The following is a 16,008-nucleotide window of genomic DNA, read 5'->3' as shown; positions in this document are numbered from 1 at the left end:
CATTAACACTATGTAAGAGTTACCTTTCAACTACCTGAACCGGGTTAAATTAACACTACTTAGTATTAAAAATAATAACTTTATAATACAATTAAAATGACAATAATTAATTCTAAGAAAAATAAATTTTCAAAAACACCATTTATTTTAACAATTTTTTCCCATGCAGTCAATTAAAACATAATATACGAAGGTATAATGTACAAACTTTCATCTGCAGCACCATATGAGCTTTGAATATCAAATGGTTTGTGACATTTAAGTTCAGTTATTTTTATGACACACCTTTCTTCGGTTGGTAATACTTTGAAGGCATGGAGGTGTTCATCAAAGTTCTCTGTAAATAGCTTGTGTCTCAATAAAAAAAAAAAGTCATTTTCAACCAGAAGTACATCATCTATCTGACAAAAGACTGGCATGTCTTCCTCCACTAAACTGCAAACAACAAGTCCACCTTTGTACTCAACACCATCAACTTTAACCCAACTTGTTGAGAAAATATCTTTTGACAACATTTCAAGAATTTCACTGTTGACCACATTTTTATCTCTTAAAGAAAATAATTTTATTGGGCCATATTCCTTGTTTAAGGGTGAAGGTTTCCCAGTGATAAGCAATGGCCATTTGACGCCTTTTGGCGAGTGATTTGGTTAGGTTTTTGACATTTTTGAAATAATCTTTAAACAACTTGTGCTTTGCCTCGAATCTCATACTCCAGGCATACAACAAAGGGCCAATTTTCCTAATAGAAGAGGGATAATAAACCATAAAATGATGCTTGGGTATCAGGTTTCTGTGTGGATACAAGCACTTAAATAGTTTGTGGTTGTCAACAATCAAATTCTTTAAATATAGCATAGTCATAGCCAGAGTGAGAGAAGGTGAAAAAACTATGTTCATAATTTGAAGTAACAACAGTAACAAATCCCAGTGTCTGTTCTCTGCAGGAATAATGTCACCAAACAAAAGTGGGATGTTTTTCACGAGACAGAATGTCTGGATAGAGTTCAAGCCAATGCCATTGCCAGCATTATCCAATATGATTTTTGTGGGGCGGTTCTTTTGTTCTAATAATCCATAATCAAAACCATAAATCCTTGAAAGCAAGTTCTGTTCTGATATAAGGTGGCTGGTGAGATACTCAAAAAGCTATTTGATCTCATACTGAACCATACCTTCAAGAAGATCGTGCATTATGTCAAACGAGTAGTTATGGCAAACATGGAAATACTGCAATGAATTAAGCGCTCTCAAGTCTCGAACTCTTGGTGACTCCTTCATTTTTCCCATATCAATGTTATAGACTGTTGTCTGCAGAAAGGTATAAAAATTCACAAGCACACCATCATAAGACACATTGAACACAAAATGAGCTTTAAAAAGCTCATCAAATGCCCCAAGGGAGCGGTTGGCCTGGCAGGGGATGAGAGGCTTGTCCATGGAGACATAGAAGTTGTCAATCTTCCTCTTCTGGCACGCAACGGCCAGAAGGTACGGCTGCTGGCTCTGCTGATTCTGAAGATGTTCTTCCAAACTGCAGCAAGACTGGGGTTGACAAGGACATTGGACATTAGAGTCAGGGTAAGTCAGATAAAATAGCGTTACAGAATTCATTATTCAAACATCCTATGTAAACTCGACTGCAATTTGTTTCATCTACCACTTATTATATACTTTTACACATCAGGGTGAGATGACAAGTCATCATAAAAACTATAAATTAACTATAATTACCTTATGAAAGACTACAAGTCTCTCAACTGCATCAGAGGCGCTGATTTTTGAAGATTTCGATCCCCCTGGTGGTGGCGGAAGGAGATGTAACAGCAGCAACAGGGAGGCCATCTCTTGGTCATAGGCTATGGATAAAGAGTCACGAGAATATAATCAACTGCAAATACTTCAAAAGATACTGTTGAAGTTTGAATGAGAACTAAAAACAGCATTTCCTATGAGTTGAGAATGGAAGGGCTAACAGCAGTTGAAATGTTGAAAAAGCTGAAGACATTTTTTTTAAATCCTGCATGTTTAAGTGTAACAGTTGAAGAGATGAAATGTGCTGCAATAAACTGTAATCTGACAGCTAAAGAAAATAATTTCAAAAAAATCATTTGAAATACACAGAATAAACAATTGAAGTCCAGTAACAAAAAAAAAAATCAATTGAAGTCCAGGAACATAAAAAATTAAATTGACCTTTATTAATAGAGTCGCTTGAACTTGTCTTGAACTGTAACTGCTTATAGCAAATTCTATAGAACAAAACTCACTTGGTGCCTCATCAAGATCACTTCCTGGTGGACGTTCTGCTGACTGGACCAATTGACGCAACTCGGGTGTTGAGGTGACCTGCTTGGCCTCTTTGATGATGCATTGATGATTTTTTTCCAATGAAAAAGCCTGCCGTGAATGAAAAAAGGTTGGGAAACACTGTGGTACAGCACGGCTCTGAGGAGGATCAGTGTTACGTCACTTTGCCCACAATGTAAAATTTTAACTTGACTGTAAAATCAGGAGATTAGCGGGAGGAATGACAGATCGGGGGCAGGAGGGAGTTCGCAAATATGACATACATACATATACATCAATACCTAAATGAAGTTCTCTGAGTTACGCGTAGGCCCTCTTGTGGCCGTATGTCCAAAGCACCACGCGCCATTCTTTTTTTTCATGGTTTGATCGCCGCTTTTATTATAACAAAAGAAAGCAACCGAAAAACACATGCATACAGGAGTTGCCGGTGGCCACAATTCACGCCCATGCGCTCCGCACAACATTTGATTGCCAAGCTAACCAGCCCGCACAACCCACGCACGCGCATGACGTCACTTCTCACTCCTGGCCCCGCCCTCACACGCGCAACTACAATGAACAGATAATACAAGACATTACAGTATGAATCAAAATTCCCTCACGGAAAACAGTATTGCACATTCCGCTAACGCATTTTCACTCTTTTTTTCCCGAGTGGGCTGTGGGAGGACTGATACCCGTTCTTAAGTCAGACTCACTTGTTTTTTCCCGCTTTAACGATGGAAGCCACACCCGGGCAAGCTGCGCCAGTCATTGTCGGCAGTGTGTGAGCTGGGGCGGAGTTTGATTTAGCAGGATGTGTGAGGAGCTATACCTCACTTGTTTGATCCCGCTTTAACAATAGAAGAGGCACGGGGGCAAGCTGCGCCAGTCATTGACGGTATGGTGAGACTTTCATCACTTAACAGTGTATTTTGTAAAATACTATATATTAACTATATCATACTGATACTATATAATATATATACTAAGTTAGTAGACTTCGCAATCGGAGGCGCCTCTCAGCTTCGCTGAGCGAGAGAGTGCTCTTCCTGCACTGTATTGGTGTGATCTTCTCACAACATGAATCATGATAAGCGGTATTAAATTAAAATGTCCATTGTGCCGTGTAACACTGTTTCTTTTACAAAGTTATTAGGCTCAATGTTTGTGTAACCGTGGCGGCGACTTTGCCAGCCGCACCTGCCCACTTGAGCTTCGAATACGCGCCATCACCACGTCGCGCATGTACGGAGAAGGATTAGGCCCAATGGAAGTCAGACTCCTGACCCCGCACTGTTTATTTCTATGAAATGATACATTCTGTAATACAGACAGCTCTTCCAAATGTCATTCACATAGACCGAGCACTTGTTTGTACCCTTACATGCCCCCCCCCAAAAAATGGTTTGCCTGTTTGCATTATTTGTTTAACTTTTCTAACCATAAACAGTACTTAAACTTCAATTGTGAATCTTATAACATCACGAATATGTGTACTTTAGACAACACACCCCTACAGTACCCTTTTTTTTAATGAATGTGTATGGTATAAGTTAGAAAGCAATGCACTTCCTGTTCTTAAAAAAAAAATATATATATATATATATATATATATATATATACAGTGACCGACATGTTTGTTCTCACAGTAGAGCCCAGATTTAAACCCACAACGTTTTAACTGTGAGGCGGATGTTCTAACTATGCAGTCGTCCACCATAATGCTTGCCTGAATCAAACCTATTACAATTCACAGATATTATATAAACTAATATAAGCTAAAAATAAGAAACTCCCAGAAAACATTAAAAATCTGTTTCAGAATAAGGGTCCCTCCCTTATTCTGAAACAGATTTTACCATTTGAGGTGTCAGCAGAACTTCAAAATATGAAATTATACACAACCGGGAAAGGTTTGTCTATTTGTAGTTTGACAATGTGTAACAATGAGAAAGGAATTAAAAGAATATCCAAAACCAGTTGAAACAAAATATGCAAGAATAAATATAAACTAAATAAAACTTTTTTTTTTCATAACAGATCAACATGATGTCTACCAATGGTCTATCCTCTAGGTTTCATGGTGTTGAGAACAACTGCTTCTATTTTCGAGGTCAGTTCAATTCTTTATTGCTTGCAAGTATTCAGGTGTACAGTCACGACAAAAAAACACTAATTCCATTGAAGTTGCCACATTGTTTAAAATGTAGAAAAATACAGAATACAATTGTTTGCAAACCATTTTGAACTGATAATCAACTGAATACATTATAAAGACAAGATTGCTTAACATTATTATTTATTATTTATTCATCGCTCTTATTTGTTCATTGTTTGTGCCTTCTTTTTTTTACTTTTTGTGCTGTTTACTTGTATGTATATTGTGTAATATGTCTTGTCACCGTGGGATAGTGGGACACGTAATTTCGATCTCTTTGTGTGTCTTCACATGTGAAGAAATCGACAATAAAGCAGACTTTGACTTTGACTTTGAATTCACATGGCAAAAAAAATCTCACAAAACACTGACCAGAACAATGCACAAAAATTGCATATACAGTTTAAAAAAATACAGTCTGTCATCCAGTGGAAGAGCATTAGATTATTTTGTTGGTTGGCACATATAAACACTCCAAAATGTTTTTTTTAGATTTTATTTGTCAAAACAATTGACATTGGATAGTTTCCCGCGGATCTCTCATGGCAGAGTGGTTGGGAATCAACTTTCCCAGTCATGCGTAGCCCCTGTCTCAGCTTTTTACAAATGTGTTGCAGACATCAAATTCAAAATGTCTGCATCATAAGATGTATTCCATGTGCAATATATGTAGTATTTGGTTAACAAATTATGTAATAACACCTGTATTTTAGGAAGCCCAAACACAGATATTATAATATTTTGCATTTGTGCTTAGAACCTAATTGTGGCTAATAACACAAAAAATAATACTGTGTTTATTATCTGTTGGTCAGTTCCTTTTGTTTTGTAATTTTTTTTTTTTTTTAAACAAAATGTCTGAATTCCTGTCCTTGTCTGTCTTGCAGCTCGAGTTGACGTGGATGAGCAAGGTAAAGAAAGTTATAGAACAATACAGATGACTATTGTCTACATATTGTTTTAGCTGTACTTATGCAAGTGGATGCTGTATTCCTTCCATTATGATTTTCAGTATATTTGTTTTTTTTTACAGATGGGTCTACCTTCAGGAAGTCTGAACAGTCCTTTAATAGATTGATTAGAAATAATGATAACAAATATCTGCTTTTAGTGGATGGCAGCCAATTAAAAGTCCAAAACTTAACTAAACAGCAACAATACAATTCTGGTAAGAAGTCACATTCCGTTGTTGCGCCGTGGCCTTCTGGCATTTTGATTTAAAGCAGAAAACAATTCATTCTGTGACTTTTACTTTCATTTCTTTTACTTCTAATACACATTACAGGTATTCTAAATGAATCAATGGAAATTAGAATAACTAAAATGTTAATATATTGATAATATTATTGATATTAACTGAATTGGGATTGCCTTTTTTGCAGTTAAATCGTACTGAGAAGAAAATGAGCAGTAAACCCCCCAAAAAAAAAAAACAACAACACATAACTAGCTAATGAATTAAGATGGCAATTTAAGATTTACACACACCATGATAGGATATCAGAACAAACATATCTGGTATGTCAAAAAATCTTTAAACTAAGTATCCTTTTTTTGTCTTTAGATTGCAAATTCACCTTCCATTTTTATGAAAAATCCAGTCTTGAATCTATGGAGGGCATGCCTGTCATGCTGTATGCTATTAGAAACAGCGGTAAGATTGTGGTTTGCTGTGGTGACCACAAAAAAATTTACCCAAAGGCTATGGTGAGTATTAACAGTTTCTAGAAATGTCTCGAGTCTTTGTGCCACAATTTCATCTTCAAGCCATTAATAACCCAATGTGCTTGTTTTTTTAACCACAGGATATTCCAGACAATATTGAAGATGGTAATCATGAAGCTTTGTTCTACATGACTCAACTAAGTGGAACAAACAAATACATGTTAGAGTCCTCCCGTTACCCACAAGAGTGCTTGGGCCTTCAGCCACTGAAAGATGATCTTTCTCACCTCACCTTGGTCTTTAAAACTTATGCAGAAGATGAGCGATGTGTGATAACGCTTTTGTAATTCTTCATGTTTTAAGAAACAGACCAATTGTTTGGTTCTTAATTTAATAAATTTTGAATAATCTTAAATCTGATGATACGTAAATTTACACTGCTTGTTTGTATATGCATGATTGATACTGCATGCTAAATACTATAAATACTTTCCAGATGCACTGTACAAATAAACAGAGGAGAAAATATTTCATTTTGCAGCTATGACAGTGGTTCTTAACCTGGGTGTGATCGAACCGTGTGTTTCAGGGGGCTAAATCAAGTTTTCATATGCGAAACTCAAACTGGCAGACATGTTGGAACTCAAAAGGTGTTTTCCCCCAAAGTCACACCAATAGGTTTTGAGTCAGGTGAAGCCCAGATGAATTATTATTAGGTGCCTTTATTCGCTTTCTTATTTATGAATACTATAAGATTCTGATCAACAATCCTGCAAAATGTATCAACAATGACAAATAGCTCAAGACAAGCAGAGGGCTTGGTCTGGGTTCAACGCAAAGGCCATAAAATAAATGGAATTGTCATGCATGAGTGATGTAAGTGAAATGCTTAAATTTTTATTTTGAAGTGTTTTTTACGGCAAAGCTGGGAGACTTAGTGTAAAGGACAGGAACAAGTACATATTTTTTTGTTGGAAGAGGGTGGCAATAAACTTTTGACCAATATGAAGCATCTCAAATTCAACATTAAAATATAACAACATAGCACGTATCAGATGGATTAAAGATCAAAAGGTATGTACACGGAATACAGAATCCTCTTGTGGAAAAAATAAATTATATGTCAAATAAGACTATTCTGGTCTGTACGATGTGACAGATGTTTTGTGTAAAAATATGAAACTTTGTGAGCTATGATTCACGAAAATATGATATGGCAGTACAGACTAAAAATTGCCCAACTTCATTACATGTTCCTTGCAGGTAAGAAATTTAACAACCAGTAATTCAGTTGAAAAAAAAAAAAGATTTATATGAAGTACAGTTTCACACATGTAAATTGCCGGAAATATTGTCAAAGCTGTATATTTATAATAATTGACATGAAACATATTTGGGTCATTCATCTGAGCTCCCCAGTCCATATCCATGATCATTTGCTCCAAAGCAGGGTGATGGCTTTGCAGATGCCCACGTCGTTGTAGTTGAAGTAGCAAAGGCCGGCGAATGTGACCGTGGACAGGAGAAAGAGACCCGCATTGGCTATTTTGATCTTGGTGTCACCATGAACGTAATCTGTCAACACCTGCCCGAGACCCCTAACAGGAAAAAAATGTGAAACGTGGGAGTTAATAACTCATTCCTTCATTCATTTATCTTCTGAAGCGCTTATCCTCTCATTCATGTTTGACAATTATAATATCTGGCCCCAAACCTCCCATTGGATTACTTAAAATGTTATGTTACAGTCTGTCACAATGTCAGCCTTATACAATGGAGAAAAAAAAAACCCTAAACTATCAATTTGACACCTTTGCCCTCCAAGTTGGTGACCTCCATGGGTTCACTCATTGCCGACATTCTCTAGAGCTTGAAGCTTTCTAATCCGATCAGGCACAGATTACACGCAAGAAAATTTCTCGCCGTCATGTTACACCTCATGGCACTGCTGCCGCCAGCAAATGACATGAGGATATTTGTCTCACTGGTTACGGTCAAAGAGGACGCAACCCGGCCTTCTAAGATACCCACCTGGCCTGAAGGCCTTGGCTTAGAAGGATTTATCACCACTCATGATTGGGATTTGTGGCTTGCGCCTGCCAGGCTGTCTAGTGGTTGCTCTAACTGATGGAGCAGCACATTGCTCAGACACTAAGCTCAAAGCATCTTCACGGGTCTGCAACGAGCTGCAACTAATCAGGACTTGACCGATTTCTGCTGACAGCGGTGCTGTAACTGTCTGGCCTTTTTCAATTTCTTCCTTTTCCCGGTTTGACGAGTAAATGTTTGCTGAACAGACCTGAGCAAGGCCCAAGGTTGCATCACTCATCACTCTGTTTGACTTGCAAAAGGCAGACATTGTCCGGAGCCTTGCCAAGCATACTGAAACATGATCCTGGCCCACTTTCTTGCCGACAGTCAGATGACGGTTTAGTCCAAAACATAGTCTTATTGTCAAATGCCTTTGTTGTTGATGTTGGCATTGGGAGTCGTTATCCAACCCCCAGTTCCGTATTTGGGGGATTGTACACTGTATTTGCAATTTTTAATGGCTCATTAAATACAACCAGCCAAGAACAAGTTTGTCAAAAATTAAATCAGACTCAGTTCACTTAGTATAGTCGAAGGTCAGTCAAACGTGTCAAATTTTAACTTGTCGAGCTTTGAATTTTCGGTAAAATTGAGGATGCCATTCAGACAGGTGTTCAGCCATATTGGATGTGTTCCCTCGTCTGCCATCAGAAAAACACTGCCCACAGAGCACTGCGGCTGCTTTTAAAGTACAAACTGGATTCGGTTGAAGGTGGGAAATTGTGTAAAATGTAAATAAAAACAAAATACAATGATTTGAAAATCCTTTTCAACCTATATTCAATTGAATACACTACAAAGATAACCCTATTTACCGTAATTGCCGGACTATAAGCCGCACCGGATTATAAGCCGCACTAGCTAAAATTAAGGGATATTTCATTTTTTTTCTTACATAAGCCGCACCGGACTATAAGCCGCACTTGCACACGAGTTATTTACAAAGAAAGACAGTACATAGAAAGCCTTTTTAACGTTTTAATAACATACTTGAACATGTCTTTCTAAACATTGCCTGTGACGCAGCAGTAGTACCGCAGCAACGCGGAAGTGTGCACGCGAGTTATTAGCAAAGAAAGACTGGACACAGAAAGTTTTTTTAAAGCTTTAATAACATACCTTAACATTTCTTTCCAAACACTGCCTGCGACGCGGCAGTAATACCACAACAACACGGAATTAACACAGCAAAGTCACTGAGACGCGGCGGTAATGGCGGCGGTTACACAGCAGCAACACGGTAGCACAGCACGAACAGGGCTGGTTAAAAAAAACATACCAGTAAAAGTACAAAAAGAGCCGTCTTCATCTTCCTCCTGTGCACTGAAACCAAGTCTTCCTCCTTAGTGTCCGATTGGAATGGCGTTAGATATCCTTCGCCTCACACTTTCTCAGTCTCTTTCGTCGTCGGTTTTATGCATTTCTTCGAGTGTGAAGAGGTTCTGTTCATGCTAATCTTATTCATGCACGAAGTGCTACATTATATTAAACTAGCGAGCGACACGTATAGCTTAAAAGCGGCATCATATTCATTTATTTTATCCCCCATAATGACGGTTTATGTATAAAAGCTTCCTGTCTTTGTGTTAACGTGGGTGTGTGCGTGATGCGCGAGACGATCACGTCTTCTTCGGCGCATTATCTCTTCTTCGTCTGTCTCACTCTTGCTTCCTGCTAGAGTGCCCCCTGAAGAGCGGAGGCCGTAAAAATCCATAAGTACGCTCCAGAGTAGACACAAGATAATGTCATCAACATCGACTCCCTTTGGCTTAAAAGCTGCATCATATGCATTTATTTTGTCCCCCATGATGACGGTTTGTGTATAAAGGCTTCCTTTCAGTAATGTCCGTCTTGATCGCGTGATGCGCGAAATGTAAACAAAAACTAGCACGTCTTCTTCGGCGCATTATCTCTTCTTCGCCTGTCTCGTTCTTGCTTCTTGCTAGAGCGCCTCCTGGAGGCCGGAGGCCGTAAAAATCCATAAGTACGCCGCGCCGCCGTTTAAGGTTCAAAGTAACCTTCTGAATAAAATGCATTAAAAGTTCACATTCATTACAACCTGTTTTTGGTGAGCAAAATGTCAGAAGAATTGAATTTAAATGCTGATTGATTGGGTTTTAATACAATGCAGATTACTTCACTGGTTTCTTTTATATCAAACAAGTTATTATCAAACAACTTGTTTGATTTAAAAGAAACCAGTGAAGTGATTAAAAAAAGGAAAAACAAGATGAACTTAGTACAATTACAATGCAGATTGTCCAAACAGCGCCACTGCTTTGTGTAATCTCTGAGTGATATGGCAGAGTAAGAGAAAGGGTTTAGAGCACAGGTGTCAAACTCAAGGCCCGGGGGCCAGATACGGCCCACCACATCATTCTATGTGGCCCGCGAAGACAAATTGTGCATCAAATTCGTGTGTCATTACTAGAATTGCAAATTGTCTTCACTTTTAATAATAGCTTTTTTTAGAAATATTTGACCAGTTTTTACTCGTCTGATTTGAAAACGAGTTATTTGTCAGTTTGTTTTGTAGCTTTTACTGTATATAATAGTGTTAAGAGTAAAAGTGATCAAGTCATCACAAAAATCACGAAAAAAATCTTATATAAGCCGCACCTGACTATAAGCCGCAGGGTCCAAAATTTTGGAAAAAAGTCGCGGCTTATAGTCCGGCAATTACGGTAATGCTCAAACGCATAAACTTTATTTTATTTTTCAAATAATAATTAGAATTAGAATTTCATGGCTGCAACACGTGCAGTAGAAGTTGAGAAAGGGCATGTTTCACCTTTCCTTTTAATAACACTCAATAAACGTTTTTGGAAGAGAGGAGACTAATTCTCTTAGCTTCTCATGTGGAATTCGTTCCCATTCTTGTGTGATGAACCGCTTCAGTTGTTCAACAGTCCCAGGGTCTTCCCTGTCGTATTTTACGCTTCATAATGCGCCACACATTTTCAATGGGAGACAGGTCTGGACTGCAAGCGGGCCAGGGGATAACCTTGACTCTTTTACTTTGAAGCCACGCTGTTGTAACACGTGCAGAATGTGGCTTGGCATTATCTTGCTGAAATAAGCAGCGGAAATAAGCCGGACTGGCCTGCTCTTCCTCCCCCGGTTGGACTGCGTCGTGAGCTCGGACTGCTCCGTCCTGGAGCATTGTTGGGATGCGTCGGCAGCGGGTCTGCGAGGCAGCGGAAGAGGGGCCAGCGCGAAGACGTCGGGCCAGGCTTGCGGCCAACCCAGCTCGCCCAGCCGTGCCTTCCATTCTCCTGGCGTACGTTCGTTCGCGGGACGACAAGATGGGTTGCGTTCGCCTGATAGGATCCACGAACCGGACAGTGCGTGCCTGCTGTGTGCTCGTGTTCGCAGTGGCCTGGTTGACTGTCATCTTTCCGGACTCTGCTGTGCATCGGGAGCGGCTAGCGTGCTATCACTCTTATATGTTCATCTTCTTGTTTTATTTTTCCTGTGTTGTTTACTTGTATGTGCGTTGTGAACTCTGTCTTGTCACCCTGGGATAGTGAGAAACGTAATTTCGATCTCTTTGTGTGTCTTGACATGCGGAGGAATTGACAATAAAGGAGACTTTGACTTTGAAAAGACGTCGCTTGGAAGGCAGCATATGTTGCTCCAAAATCTGTATGTACTTTTCAGCATTTATGTTGCATTCACAGAAATGTAAGTCACCCATGCCATGGGAACTAATGCACCCCCATACCATCACAGATGCTGGCTTTTGAACTTTGCATTGATAACAGTCCGGATGGTCCGCTTTCTCTTTGGTCCGGAGGACACAACGTCCAGTGTTTCCCAAAACAATTTGAAAAGTGGACTCATCAGACCACAAAACACTTTCTCATTGTGCATCAGTCCATTTTACATGAGCTCGGGCCCAGAGAACCCGGCGGCGTTTCTGGATGTTGTTCATAAACGGCTTTTGCTTTGCATGGTAGAGTTTTAACCCGCACTTACTGATGTAGTGACGAACTGTATTTACTGACAGTGGTTTTCTAAAGTTTTCCTGAGCCCATTTGGTGATATCCTTTACACACTCATGTTGGTTTTTAAGGCAGTGCCGTCTGAGGGATCGAAGGTCACAGTCATTCAGTCTTGGTTTCCGGACGTGGCGCTTACGTGCCATGATTTCACCAGATTCTCTGAACCTTTTGATGATATTATGGACCGTAGATGTTGAAATCCCTAAACTCCTTGCAATGTTGCTTTGAGAAATGTTGTTCTCAAACCGTTCAACTATTTTCTCACGCAGTTGTGGACAAAGTGGTGAACTTCGCCCCATCCTTGCTTGTGGATGACTGAGCATGTTTGGGGAGGCTCCTTTTACACCCAATCATGGTACCCACCTGTTCCCAATTAGCCTGATCACATGTGGGATGTTCCAAATAGGTGTCTGATGACCCTTTCTCAGCTTTCTCAGTATTTTTTGCCACCTTTCCCAACTTCTACTGGATGTGTTGCAGCCATGAAATTCTAAGTTATTATTTGGCAAAAAACCAATTAAGTTTATTGGTGTATTCAATTGAATATGTTGAATTTTGTTTTTATTTACATTTTACACAATTTCCCAACTTGAACCGAATCCGGTTTGTACTACTATCAAAACTATGTGGTATTGTTTCTTTCTTTTTTTTTTTTTTTTAAAGGTGGGGTTGAGATGCTTTTCTAGTACTGAAATGTAGTTTGTAGTCCATTATGTCATTTATCAATGTGTGTTAGAATCGATTGTGTCACTGTGGGTTAATATTTGATTCCCACTCCCAATTTGTTCCGCTCCTTGCATCTTACCAGTGTCCATGAAGGGTGAGTGCAGCAGCCAGTGAGTAGTCAATAGCAGAGCCAGGGTGAAAATAGGCAACAGGCCCCATGGCCAGCAACAGGATGCTCAGCACTCGCTCAGCTGTCCAGTGCAGAGAGGCAGCTTTGGAGTCGGCGCTCGCTTTAAAATAGAAGAAACAAGCGCAATTCAAATACACTCATTTACACAGGACAACATGGATGACTTCACACAGCCACATAGAATCATGGGTGGGTTGAAGTGAAGCAAGATATGTTTCTAACACTAGAAAATTGTAAAAAGCTCAATTTACAATGATCCCTTAGTATGACATGTTAAAGTCACGAACAGGGTGCAGCGTGAAAATGCTGCACATTCAGTTATTGCCATATTTGGATGGTTTTATTTGATTTTTTTTTTGCTTTTAAAGAAAGAGAAAGCCAAAGTCAATTTTTTAGAAATCTTTGAGTAGGGAGGTACGAATAAAAAAAAAAAACGAGATAATGTGGTTGCACAAATGTGCATACCCTCTACTAACTACAAATGCGGCTGTGTTTACAATACCATGGAAACGTTATGTTAAACGGGAGTCAGCAGATGTCTACCACCTCTTCAAGTGCCTCCAAATAAAGTTCGGATGTCTTTTCCTCACATTTTTTGAAGTCTTAGATCTTACAGCCAAAGCCATAACAGATGGATCTAATTGTTCAAAATTAGGAGAAGTCAGGAGAAGGGCATAAAAAATTCCAATGGACTATAGAACACAGTAATATAAGAGTAACACATCGAGTGGATAAAATACAGTGAGGCACAACAGTAACATTACCAAAAATGTGATGGCCATCCAAAATTGTCAAAAAGACGAGAAGTGGTTGCCTGACAAAAGAATATTATGTAGAAAAAAAAAAACTCTAAGCCCAGCTATATTATGAAATGTCACACTTGAACAAACACTTGTTGTGGTCTGATGAATCAGAGTTTGCTGTTGAACAACACTGCTTCACACCAATAAAACATCCATCCATCCCATCCATTTTCTGAACCGCTTAGTCCCCACGGGGGTCGCGGGCGTGCTGGAGCCTATCCCAGCCGTCATCGGGCAGTAGGCGGGGGACACCCTGAACTGGTTGCCAGGCAATCGCAGGGCACACAGAGACAGACAACCAATCGCACTCACACTCACACCTAGGGACAATTTGGAGTCTCCAATCGGCCTACCAAGCATGTTTTTGGAATGTGGGAGGAAACCGGAGTGCCCGGAGAAAACCCACGCGGGCCCGGGGAGAACATGCAAACTCCACACGGGGAGGGTCGGAGGTGGAATCGAACCCGCACCCTCCTAACTGTGAGGCGGATGTGCTACCCAGTGCGCCACCGAGCCGCCACGAATAAAACAGTAAAACAATAAAACATATTGTAATAAACAGACTTTTAAGCCATTAAAAAAGCAATAAAACAATAATTTTTACAACTTAACCATGAACTGGGTTAATGAACAACCCCTCCCCCACTACTAGTCGTACGTCAAGATTCCACTGAACAAACAGCACTTGTATACTGACCATTTAAGGTTTGAGATGCATGAATCCTTGCAGTGAGCAGATAATTCTGCTCCTGATGTTTGTGTGGTACCACCAACGGCCTTGCCAGCAAGGTGCTTTGGTAGATCAGAGCTGGGAGGAAAGAAAAAAACAAAACAAAACATAATAACGCATGTAACACAGTATTAAAACAGATCATTAATAAGACAACTGTTTTAAAAAGTGAACACAAACATATTCAGTCACAGAGATTAACTCGATTATCACTTCCTAATATATATTAAAAAAAAACACACAATATCATGATAGTGGCATATGCAATATGGATATCGCAAAGGCATGCAATGATTTTCTAACGCAATTGTATGCTTGTATCTGAATGAGGAGGATTTTAAACTAGTCAGATGAAAACTTAAATGAGCATTGCCAGCCAACAGTTGAACATTGGCCAAGGGGATTGCAATTAATTTGCTGAGAATACATTGACCTTGCTTACTTTGCCACACGAAAAAAATACTACTTATTTAGATACATGTAGTACAGAATCATCAATTATTGCTCCAAAAGTGTGAATCATAGTCTTCTAGTTTACACAGTGCATGTCTTCGTAACACTCAACAAAAAACCCTTTCAGAGAACGGTAATCTGTGCCGGGATGAAAAATGAATCTTAACATATTGAACAGGACCTATGATTTATCCTGTGATTCCTGACAGCCTTCCAGAAACGCAATATTTCTCTATTCGTGGATCACGTATAATAGTTGATTACTGTTAATGTTGTTAACTTCCTATACGGCGATATAAAATGCCTTTGGGGGTAATTCAAATGACATGGGAAAAGCTTGCTTCACTAAAGTCATGAACTTGAGTACGGCGTCACTGATTTCTAGGTAGCATGTTTCAACACATTAGAGCCATCCGACACGGCAACTATTAAACAGCATAGCTGTTGAAAGGTTTGCCTAATGCGCGCACAAATTCAAAACAGGCAAAACATTGCAAAATAGGCTCGTATTCTTACGATGAACTCCTCTGCGACAAACAGAACTTAACCGAATGATGGCCGCCATGATGATCAACCCAGCAAGGTCATCACAATCTACCCGGAAGTTGTTGTTGAGGCATCCTAATACAAAGATCATTTACGTGAGTTGAGATAGACCTTGCCTAAATTTATGCCTACTAAACGTTAATCAAAGCAAATTTTGAAAGCTAATCATAAATATGATCCAAAATACATTTATTTATTTAATAACTAACCATGAATTATTTATTAGTTAATTGTGCTTCCCGAAAATTGTATTCTACAACAATTCAACATCACGTTGCTTTTCAACATGGTTTCCTCTTGAAACATTTAACGCGCTTTGATAATTTGCCATTCGTCATCAGAGAGGAGCTGATTTACAAACGAGACGGAGAGGCACGAGTGATGTAAAGTGACGCATCCCATAACTT

General features: G+C 39.3%; 3 protein-coding genes across 3 annotated transcripts; 1 reads left to right on the top strand and 2 right to left on the bottom strand.

The window, feature by feature from the left end:
* Positions 1-524: 524 nt before the first annotated feature.
* LOC148394896 (uncharacterized) lies at positions 525-2,941 on the bottom strand. The gene is made up of 4 exons (XM_088380597.1): positions 2,730-2,941; positions 2,271-2,400; positions 1,735-1,859; positions 525-1,545 (listed from the first exon to the last, which is right to left on the bottom strand). The coding sequence occupies exons 1-4, from the start codon at positions 2,775-2,777 to the stop codon at positions 1,150-1,152; spliced, it is 699 nt and encodes a 232-aa protein (XP_088236723.1). The 5' UTR covers positions 2,778-2,941; the 3' UTR covers positions 525-1,149.
* LOC148394895 (interleukin-18-like) lies at positions 2,942-6,646 on the top strand. Its single transcript, XM_088380601.1, has 6 exons — positions 2,942-3,193; positions 4,336-4,408; positions 5,341-5,364; positions 5,487-5,621; positions 6,018-6,160; positions 6,259-6,646. The coding sequence occupies exons 2-6, from the start codon at positions 4,342-4,344 to the stop codon at positions 6,463-6,465; spliced, it is 576 nt and encodes a 191-aa protein (XP_088236727.1). The 5' UTR covers positions 2,942-3,193; positions 4,336-4,341; the 3' UTR covers positions 6,466-6,646.
* A 344-nt stretch (positions 6,647-6,990) lies between these two features.
* Positions 6,991-15,731, bottom strand: LOC148394894 (succinate dehydrogenase [ubiquinone] cytochrome b small subunit B, mitochondrial-like). The gene is made up of 4 exons (XM_088380602.1): positions 15,572-15,731; positions 14,570-14,680; positions 13,019-13,169; positions 6,991-7,716 (listed from the first exon to the last, which is right to left on the bottom strand). The coding sequence occupies exons 1-4, from the start codon at positions 15,690-15,692 to the stop codon at positions 7,551-7,553; spliced, it is 549 nt and encodes a 182-aa protein (XP_088236728.1). The 5' UTR covers positions 15,693-15,731; the 3' UTR covers positions 6,991-7,550.
* Positions 15,732-16,008: the final 277 nt, after the last annotated feature.

Source organism: Syngnathus floridae, chromosome 7 (genome assembly GCF_059516105.1).
Source record: "Syngnathus floridae isolate MCC-2025c chromosome 7, RoL_Sflo_1.0, whole genome shotgun sequence".
NCBI lineage: Eukaryota > Metazoa > Chordata > Actinopteri > Syngnathiformes > Syngnathidae > Syngnathus > Syngnathus floridae.
This window is presented reverse-complemented; position numbering and strand designations above follow the sequence as displayed.

Coding starts and splice junctions, on each gene's coding strand:
- LOC148394895 (XM_088380601.1), top strand. CDS start 4,342: ATGATGTCTACCAATGGTCTATCCTCTAGGTTTCATGGTGTTGAGAAC. Junction 5,622..6,017: donor ACAGCAACAATACAATTCTG/GTAAGAAGTCAC, acceptor TTTTGTCTTTAG/ATTGCAAATTCACCTTCCAT. Junction 6,161..6,258: donor AAATTTACCCAAAGGCTATG/GTGAGTATTAAC, acceptor TTTTAACCACAG/GATATTCCAGACAATATTGA.
- LOC148394894 (XM_088380602.1), bottom strand. CDS start 15,692: ATGATCTTTGTATTAGGATGCCTCAACAACAACTTCCGGGTAGATTGT. Junction 13,170..14,569: donor TGCATCTCAAACCTTAAATG/GTCAGTATACAA, acceptor TCTATTTTAAAG/CGAGCGCCGACTCCAAAGCT. Junction 7,717..13,018: donor CTCACCCTTCATGGACACTG/GTAAGATGCAAG, acceptor TTTTCCTGTTAG/GGGTCTCGGGCAGGTGTTGA.
- LOC148394896 (XM_088380597.1), bottom strand. CDS start 2,777: ATGTTGTGCGGAGCGCATGGGCGTGAATTGTGGCCACCGGCAACTCCT. Junction 2,401..2,729: donor TGTGGCCACCGGCAACTCCT/GTATGCATGTGT, acceptor CATTCACGGCAG/GCTTTTTCATTGGAAAAAAA. Junction 1,860..2,270: donor TGATCTTGATGAGGCACCAA/GTGAGTTTTGTT, acceptor CTTTATCCATAG/CCTATGACCAAGAGATGGCC.